The sequence below is a fragment of the Centroberyx affinis genome, unplaced genomic scaffold, assembly GCF_046629955.1.
Source record: "Centroberyx affinis isolate AG114_WGS23_722 - 3 ecotype Tasmania unplaced genomic scaffold, CSIRO-AGI_Caff_v1 ptg005530l_1, whole genome shotgun sequence".
In the NCBI taxonomy this organism is placed as follows: Eukaryota; Metazoa; Chordata; class Actinopteri; order Beryciformes; family Berycidae; genus Centroberyx; species Centroberyx affinis.
In genome coordinates this window covers 2,522-12,500 of record NW_027282778.1, presented here as the reverse complement: position 1 = coordinate 12,500, position 9,979 = coordinate 2,522, and the positions used below count along the sequence as shown (strand labels likewise).

Sequence of the window (9,979 nt, the reverse complement as noted above, 5' to 3'; positions counted from 1 at the left end):
TTTTAAATTAAATTTAAATATAATAATACAGCCCCTGATGTTTGCTCTTGGAAGCAGTTGAACCCGCTGTGTATCATTTAAAAACTTTACAGTCCGAAGAAAAGCTTTTCCTGAGTCCTGAAAAGCCGACAGGAGAGCGGAGCGAATGAAGACGGTTTGAAAAAGGAAAGAAGAGAGAGACAGAGAGAGAGAGAGAGAGAGAGAGGGGGGGAGGGAGAGAGAGAGAGGAGGTGGAGGGAGAAAACACAGACAGAAGATTATTCTGTCAAGAAAAGTGACTCAGCACTCTGACAGCATGGAGAGAGGAGAGAGTGTATGATGAATGTGAATGAGAGAGAAAGAGAAAGAGAAAGAGAAAGAAGATGAAAGCAGGAGAAAGGGCGAGAGATGACGGGAATGTGATAAAGAGCTGGAGAGAGAGAGAGAGAGAGAGAGAGAGAGAGAGAGAGAGAGAGAGCGAGAGAGAGAGAGAGAGAGAGAGAGAGAGAGAGAGAGAGAGAGAGAGAGAGAGAGAGAGAGAGAGAGAGAGAGAGAGAGAGAGAGAGAGAGAGAGAGAGAGAGAGGGGAGGAGGAAACCTGTTCAGGCTGACTGAGTCTGAATCACTGGGAGAACAGAAGAAATGAACAAAAAGTCATTATATGTAATTTAAAATAAAACAAAAATACTAAGAAGAACATCTAACGATTAAAAAAAAAATTCAGAGGGACAAAAATGTTTACACATACACAAAAAAAACACCTAATAATTTTAAACAATTCTAATAAAGGAACATTTTTTAAATAAAGATGTGTACACTAAAAACACAACACTTAATAAAACAATAGTAATAATAATAATGAAGCTGTTTTCATCTTCATTCTGTTTTCATTTAGACAATTTTTAATAAAAAATACTGTTTAATATAATATTTAGATACTCATTTAATAAAACAAATCAGAGAAACAAAAGCGTTGAAGACATACAGTACTGTGCAAAAGTCTTAGGCACATGTAAAAAAACAAATCCATGAAGTAAAGATGCTTTCCAAAAAAATAAAATGAAAAGTTTCTAAATATATAAAAACAATTACTATAAAGAACAGTCTACTGACACACTAATGTAGAAAACAAATAAACATCTAAGACCAAATTTTATATAAAGGCTTTTATATTGTATATAGGGCTGAACGATTTTGAAAAAATATCTAATTGTGATTATTTTGACTGATACTGCAATTGCGATATGATTTGCGATATCAGAGGGAATGATAATTTTTACATCATTATTCTCATTTTCATTGAAAAACATATTAAAATGATTATGGTGTGATTTTTGCGGGGATCTGTACCAAACAAAGATGTTTTCTTAAGTCTGTAGAATATGATGTGTAGGCCAGGACATCTCTGCAGCACCACGATATTTACTTTAAAATGCTATTTGGACACATTTCACCTTTAACAAATATTGCACCTCCTGCGATTTGAAAATTGCAGTAGGCCATATTGTGATTTCTATAGAATCGATCAATTCGATTAATTGTTCAGCCCTAGTATCTGACAACAAAATTCAGACACGGGGGGAGAGGAGGAGGAGAGGAGGAGGAGAGAGGAAACGAGAGAAGAGGAGAGGAGAGGAGAGGAGAGGCCGGAGAAGAGGTGAAGAGAAGAAAATAACAAAGAAGAGAAGAGGAAAGAAAAGAAAAGAAAGGAAAGGAAAGGAAAGGTCCTCCTCACCATGCCGGTGTTGAGGTTCTTGTCGACGCGGCAGAAGGTGTGGGGGGCCACCTCCCCCTTGCTGGGCAGCAGCAGGGAGATGTCTGTGACGCCCAGGCTGTGCAGGCTCTGGGAGTCCAGCGCCCGGCGGTACGTCAGGAAGACCCGGTGAGCCGCCGGGCCGCCGCCCGAGCTCAGGCTGGCCGAGCGGCTGTACGGCGTCGTCTCGATGACGTACCAGCCCGTCTTCAGAAGGTCCTTCCCCTCATACAGCACCCTGTGGGGGGGTGGGGGGTGGGGGGTGGGGGGGTGGGGGACCCGCAACACGTGTCAGTCCATATGATGAACCGTCTTTCTAGGGCATCCTACTGGATTCTAGTGCAATAATTACATGTATTCTAGTGCAACAAGTACACTTACTCTAGTGCAAAATTACATTATATTTATTTATTTGTTTTTACTTATTATTTTAGAACCTGTGTTGTTGGCTGTGGATGTTTGTTTGCTGAGGTTGTTTTGTTTTTGTTTCTGTTTTGTTCCCTGTGTCTTTTATTTATTTATTTTTTTTTAAATTGCACTGATCAGGAGTAGTGCTCCAAATTTTGTTGTATTCTGTACAATGATAATAAATGCTTTCTATTTCTATTTCATATGTTGTGTCAGGAACATGAATGGTGATATCAGCTCCATGTTATTCTGCTGTCAGGAACATGAATGGTGATATCAGCTCCATGTTATTCTGCTGTAGTAATCACTAATGAGACTCTTGACCATCACAGTTTCACAAGCTGTCCATCCAAATTATATTATTGTCACTTTGTAACAACATTTTTAAATTGTTGTTTACATTCTAGCAGCCAATGGCATCGCTAGAAAGATCTGAGTCTCAGAAATAAACAGAATTCTGCACAGTCAGACTTTGTTGGAACTGAACTTTTATTGATCACATCATATCCTGGTTGTATTGAATCCTGAACCTCAGATCACATATCGAGCATCGGTAAGTTTTTCTGTGTCCTTTGAAACTAATTTTAACACTCTTTGTTGTTAACAGTTCTTCAGTGTTCGTAAGTATGTAATGTAAATGATGATATGTACGTCAGAACTTTAGCTATAAATGTCTCCCCATTCAAAGAGATAAGAGTCTCTTAGTCATTTTATCTCATTTAACTTGAACTTGCACAACTGCCCATCCTGAAAACCAAAATAACAAACTTCCTGTTATTAGTTCCAAGTGGCAAACCAAAACAAGACTAGCTAAACAAGCATTTATCACTTGATCCAATACCGTTTCACTGCAGCCTTTCTAATTCCAAACAAAAACTCACATAAAAATACTTGAATGGAAATCCAGCTATGGAAAAGATGGAAAAGAAACTTTGGTGATGGAAACCAGAAATCGTTCGCCTAAATATTGATCGACAACATAACTTTAAAACATCTCAGGAATTCATTTGTTGGCTTCTCCCTCTACACACACATACACACACACACACACACAAACACACACACAGGGGTCAGAGGTCGGGGAGGAAACTAGGAGCGATGCCAAGGGTTCAACGTCTTGTTCCAGGACACGTCAGCTGCTGCAGGGATCGAACCTGTGACCTTCCAGTTACAGGACGGGGTCTCTGCCCCGGGGGAATGTGTGAATGTCAGAACTAATTTATTCAGCTCTCCTCTTCACCCGCCCGCCCGTCCGTCCACCTGGTTTATTTAAGCAGGATGATGCTCTCTGATGTTTCCCCAGAGCCGCTGCACTTACTCCTCTCAATGCTCTTAGTATTGATCAGCAGGCTGCAGCTTCACAGCAATGAAAAGCTGTTAGGAATAAAGCTGCTGAGCTGTAAAGACGAGACGTTCTGTCACTCCCTGCTTATCATGGTCTCTTATGTTCTGCCATCTGTAATAAGCCGGGATCTACAGATCGCTGTTGTCGTGTGAAAACCTGGTCAGGCGGCGGCCACACTGATCCATCAGGAAACAGACAGAATGATTGATAGATGTGTGTGTGTGTTGGTTTGTTCTGAGCGTCAACATGGCGGCGAGGCTGAAGAAAAGGAAGCTTTGCTCATAACGGAGCTGCTTGATAGAAAACAGAAGAAACAGACTCTACAGTATAAACTCAATAAGAAACTGAGCTGAAAACCTCCAGTCATCCCAACGCTCCACCAGGCTTTCTCTGGTTTATCTTTGTTTCGGTCGGACCGTCGTCTCTGTGTTCGCTGCTAGTTTTTACAAAAGAAACGTAGGAACGCCTCTGATTGGTTGAGCGGATGGTGACGAATCCGTCCGAAGTCTATTGCTCCCTGTAGGGTAGTAGTCTCTTCTCTTGTCCTCTTCAGGGACTCAGGGGTCAGAGGTCAGGGTGAGCTGCAGAACAGTAACCCTGGAGCTGGTAGGGATTCAGGCTGAATCCAAATGTGCGGACTACAGACTCGCAGACTGTGGTTTAACGTAGTCTGACAGAGACTGAAGTGGTCAGAGTGAATACATGAGTTTGCAAGGGTGCAAAGCTGCATAAAAGTTCCCGATGGGCTAGACGTATATGTCACCTGAAATCTTTAATCATATCCATAGTGCTGTGGGAAATCTCAGTAGTAAAGTCTGCAGGGGAGCGGACTCTCTGGAGGTCCACACCAAGCCTCCCAAAAGTCGGCATGAGAGCCCTTATGGTCTTGATGAATTGAGGGATGAGGGACGACCTGAACCCCTCCTGGACTTCTCAGGAATGCGCCACAAAGTCCGCAAGTCAGAAAGCCTGGAGAAGTCCGGACTTTTGGACTCAGCATCAGCATCTTGCTCAAGGACTCTTCAGCAGGGCGGATGCTTCAACCCAGGTCCTGCATTTGAAGGATGGTCTCTTTAAGCTCTAGGACACCCTGCTACTACAAGAGACGACCTGTGCAGACTGTGTGGTCACAGTGTGCTGGTGAGTGGAGGGTTGTCGGTTCAAACCCCCGGCCGGGAGGAGGTGCTGAATGTGAAGAGCCTGCCAGAGACCAATGGTTCGATAAAGGCAGGAATGCTGAGTTTACTCTTACTTTTTACTTTTGGTCCTACAGTGTCTGAAAAACATGAAGTTTATCACTCTGGTGGCCTAGCAGTAACCAAAAAGGTCACAAGTTCAATCCATACAGCTGTATGTCCTGTCAAAGTGCCCTTGAGCAAGACACCGACCTTCTACCTGCTCGCTGCCCGTCAGCTGAACTCCTACAATGTAAAAAGATGTGATCAGGTGTCTACTGAATGAGTAAGTCCTTTATTAACCGCTGCCTCTTCATGCTGACACAGTATAATCCACAGTAATTCAATAATTCAACATGAAAAATAACAAAGTTTCTGTCTGATGGTAAAGATAGTACTGAACACTACGTCCACGACAGCATTACATAATCCTCTGCATTATATAAGCTTAAGCTTCATTATGCGTCACATGAACTAAAAAAAAAAAAACCTAGACCTACTTTCTGCATGTTTCTGTTTCACTGAGAGAACAACCACAGATACTCCAGTGGTTCCTCTGTGTTCCATCAAAGCTAGGAACCCACCATGAATGTCAAATTCACAGAAAACAGTAAAATTTAAAGCACAACATCTAGTCCTAATGTTTATAATTAATTAGAGTATCTGGTGTTTTTTTTGCATTGCAGCCTGCAGCAGAACCAGAACTGGCACCAGACAAGGGACGGATGTGGAAGCAGAGCCGAAAATTCCCACCAAGCATCATCGATAAAATAAATTAAATCACAGTGGAAATGCAGATTGCTCCATAGTTTTCTGGATGCCTACAACTTCAGGGTTTCCCACCTTGACAAATAACCAAAACAAATCCAAAATGCCCTTGCTAATGTGTTCTAATGTGTTCTAATGTGTTCTAATGTGTTCTAATGTGTTCTAATGTCATTGAGACCAAAGCAATGACATCTGCAGAGAAAAGTTTTTGCCATATTTTAGTTACTGTGTGGAAGTGTGGGGCAACACCTATATGAGCAACATAAAGCCATTGTTTATATTACAGAAACGAGCAGTAAGACTTATTCATAAAGTGGATTCAAGAGAACACACCAACAGACTGTTTATTAAGTCAGGACTAATGAAACTTAAAGATTTAGTTGAGTTACAGACATTATTAGTTATGTACAGGGCAAAAAGCAGAGTATTACCAGAAAATTTACAAAAGCTGTTTGTTTTTAGTTCAGAGGACGAGGACCATAGAAGGAAATGTAATTTTAAGCATCAGTATGCACAGACCACTTTAAAGCAGATGTGTATTTAAGTTGTTGGCGTCAAACTGTGGAATTCTCTACAGAATGATTTAAAGGGTTTTATAAATATCTTTCAGTTCAAGAAAATGTATAAAGAAAGAATAATTAGACTATATGAAGTTGTCAGGTAATGGGTTTCCTTAGTTGATGGTGAATTATTGTGTATGGCTTTTGATTCTTTTTTATTTCTCATGTTACTATAAGTATTGATTGTTAAGTAACTGTAATTGACAGACCATCTATTTCTATTGTTTATTTATGTTTTGAGGAAGGGGGGATAGGCAAAATCAGATTTTCTTCTCCCTGCTCCTTTTTCGGTCATGGAATGTATAAATTGAGTTGTGTTTTGATTGTGAATTGCTTTTTTTTTTTCCTTTTCTGGAGCTGTGCATTACCATGAGCGGAATAAACAAATAAATAAATAAATGAATGAATGAATGAATGAATGAATGAATGAATGAATGAATGAATGAATGAAAGTGACATTGCGGCCAACGAGGAGCAGATTGTTTTGGGAGCATCACGTTGTATAAGGTTCACTGTTACAACTCAAGCCGAAGTTAAAGCCATAATATCAGCAAACCCCGTCTAACACACTGCTGTTTAGCTCCGTTAACAAGTAAGTCCTATTTGAATGGACGAGTCTTCCAGGGAAGGGGGGGCTACTATGTCTAATTTTAGTCCTGTCAGAATCTGCCATGACAGTAATCTTTACGGACCGCACGCACCCACGGCAGTAAGAGTCCCGGACTCTTTTCCCTCCACTAAGACACCCAGTACAAACCACCTCAGGTAAAACTAGTTCCGTCTAAACTGACATCCCCGAGACAGTAAATACTCTGTCATGTCCTCTCAGGACTCTCAGCCCAAACTGAGATCAGAACCAAAGTCTCCACTTCGGTCCAGTTGCGACTTTTCTTGGCTCTTGCAGCCAGGCTGGATTGTTATTGATCGAGAAGGAAGTTTTATATGATGCATGGTACAGTTTGGGTGTGATGACAAGGCAGAAATGGAGTCAACACTCTGGTTGACTAATTACAGAGATTTCCTATCCATTAACATTACAGATGTCCTGTGTTAACAATTATTTAGGCACATTGTCCTGAAAACTAATCCCGTCTGGCCTGTTAAGTCTGTTCAGTAAATCCATTAGCGACCACAAATTATTTCCTTCATGCCACCGTGACTCTACCTTCCTCCCTGTATTTACTGCTGCACTTGGTTAGTCTGTGTGTAGAGAGTCTACCACTCCCAATAAAGATCTGCCCACACTTACATCCATGCAAATAACATTCACTAGGCCAAAGTTTCGGTGTCTGACTTCTCAAACGCAATGAAAATGAAGCTCATATATTTACACTTGCATAATAAACAGAAACGGCAGACGGAAAACATGAAATGTGGGTGTTATTTATTTAGGTATTCAGATTAGTCAGCTGCTGCCACCTGGACTAACAGACTTCCTGTGGGAAACACTAACCTTCCTTGACGTGGAAACAGTTCAACAAGATGGCTGAACTCTTACCAAAGACACAGCTCAAGGAATTCTTCATCGGTTTTCAGGAGAGCAGCAGAACTGACCGACTGCTGTGGTTGTAGTGTCAGAAGAAGTGGCATTATGAGCTTCAGAGTGTGTCATCATGTGATTTATATTGTGAATTTAAAGACGACCTGAAGTTTGAAAAATATCTACTTTGTGAAAAAGGGAGGCATGGCCAGGCTATTTGTAATTTTTGAGTTTCTAATAGCACAATTCCCAAAATAACAGGAAGATACAAAGGTCTGGAAAGGAATAAAAGGTTTTGTAATTTATGTAATGACAACTGTCTGAGGGATGAATATCACGTTTTGTTTGAATGTAAAAACACAAGCATTGTTGAGAATAGAAAGACGTACCTGCCAAAGTACTTTGTAAACCATCCATCTTTGTTTAAACTTATATTATTATTGCAGACAGATAAACCAAGGATAGTATGTAAACTGGGTGCATTTTTGAGTAATATTCTGCCTCTCTTTAAATGACTTAATTTGTGCTAAAGATCTATTCTGGTTGTTTACCATTGTGCTGCTGTTTTGTTTTATGTTTGTACTCCATACCACCATGTGTGGTCTAGAGTAAATAAAATCTGAATCTGAGAAATTAAAGACATGGGTTTGGACTGTGTGCAGACACTCAAATAGAGCCTGTGATCTTTTAACCTGTAGACTAACATGCTAATTGAGGCCAGATTTGATTGGTTGCATGATATATTGGAAGAACAGTAAATATACTGTTTGACTTGTGTTGGATTTCTGTAGGTTCAGGTCTTGTGACGCAGACGATGAATCTATTGGACCTAATGGGTGAAGTTAAACTCATCATTAGAGTCTATTAGCTGCTGATCTGACTGATGTGATTACAGTAATGAGCTTGGTAATGACATTAGGTAAGATCAGAGAGCGAATGACGGTGAAGCAAAGTGAACTAATTAGATGCGCATGTCTTAGTTAAAGAGCGAAGTGAAGCTGGAGCTGATATCAGCTCGGTCAGTCATTATATCAGTCATGCACAATTATCCGTGCAGAATAATATCATATATATAAGTTTTCACAATTAATAATCAGATACTGTTGGGAAATTGGCAAATACTTGAGACTTTATTTCATTTAGAACGCCTGATGGAGTTGAAAATAGTCCAAATGTACGGGCGGCTTGAGTCAGTGTTTTTGTGTGTGTGTGTGTGTCTCATAATGTGTGTGTGGCTCATTGTGTGTGTCTGTGTGTGTGTGTATCAGTGTGTGTGTGTGTGTGTCTCATAATGTGTGTGTGGCTCATTGTGTGTGTCTGTGTGTGTGTGTATCAGTGTGTGTGTGTGTGTGTGTGTGTGTATGTGTCTCAGTGTGTGTGTGTGTGTGTCTCACCCCAGGTCCAGGATGGGTGGCTTGTCTCAGAGTGTGTGTCACAGTGTGTGTGTGTGTGTGTCCCAGTGTGTGTGTGTGTGTGTGTGTATGTGTCTCAGTGTGTGTGTGTCTCACCCCAGGTCCAGGATGGGGGGCTTGTCTCAGAGTGTGTTTCACAGTGTGTGTGTGTGTGTGTCTCAGTGTGTGTGTCTCACCCCAGGTCCAGGATGGGGGGCTTGTCTCAGAGTGTGTTTCACAGTGTGTGTGTGTGTGTGTGTCTCAGTGTGTGTGTGTGTGTGTGTATGTGTCTCAGTGTGTGTGTGTGTGTGTGTGTCTCAGTGTGTGTGTCTCACCCCAGGTCCAGGATGGGGGGCTTGTCTCAGAGTGTGTTTCACAGTGTGTGTGTGTGTGTGTGTCTCAGTGTGTGTGTGTGTGTGTGTGTGTCTCAGTGTGTGTGTGTGTGTGTGTGTGTGTGTGTGTCTCAGTGTGTGTGTGTGTCTCACCCCAGGTCCAGGATGGGGGGCTTGTCCCGTCCCCGGCGGTAGCAGAGGAACAGGTGTGGGTTGTTGATGAGTCCGGCGCTGAGCTCGGCCGGGTGTCCGCCGGGCGTGCGCTCGATGCAGGTGAAGCCCTCCGGCACCTCCTCCCCGAGGCCGCGGGCGATCACCGCCAGGTCCGTCACCGGCTCCGCCGCCCGGACCGACGAAGACGAGGAGGAGGAGGAGGAAGAGGACGAGAAGGCGGTCTTCCCCTCCTCGTCCAGCGGCTTCCAGCGGCCCGCGGGGTCCAGACCCGCAACTACAAAGTAGTCCACCAGCTGGGGACATTTCTCCTCTGTCATGCCGCCTGTCTGCCCTCCACTGGGGAGGGGGGGGGGGGGGGGGGGGGAGAGAGAGAGAGAGAGAGAGAGACAAGACATTAGATGAAGACATTATCTAAGACATTACGTTGTATTTAATCTAACTATCCAATTGTACACTCTTTTACATAAATATTGTTCACTGTTCACTTTGGCTGATTACCATTCATGCCAATAAAGTGAATTAAATTGAATTGAATTACAGACAGGAGAGAGAGGGAGAGGGAGACAGAGAGAGAGAATGGAGAGAGAGAGTGACCAGCAGCTAGCTATAGAGACG

The 9,979-nt window shown here is 42.4% G+C and overlaps 1 protein-coding gene across 1 annotated transcript in view; it reads right to left on the bottom strand.

Annotated features, from left to right (window-relative positions):
• The window catches only part of LOC139667436 (DENN domain-containing protein 4B-like), a gene marked incomplete at its 3' end in the record, with an annotated part of 13,396 nt that extends 3,715 nt beyond the window's left edge, over window positions 1–9,681 (bottom strand). Inside the window, exons 1-2 of the mRNA XM_071546889.1 lie at window positions 9,344–9,681; window positions 1,714–1,969 (exon numbers count right to left, since the gene is read on the bottom strand). Of these exons, the coding sequence (XP_071402990.1) occupies window positions 1,714–1,969; window positions 9,344–9,681 (594 nt within the window). The remainder of the gene's footprint in view (window positions 1–1,713; window positions 1,970–9,343) is intronic.
• Between the last annotated feature and the right edge of the window lie 298 nt (window positions 9,682–9,979).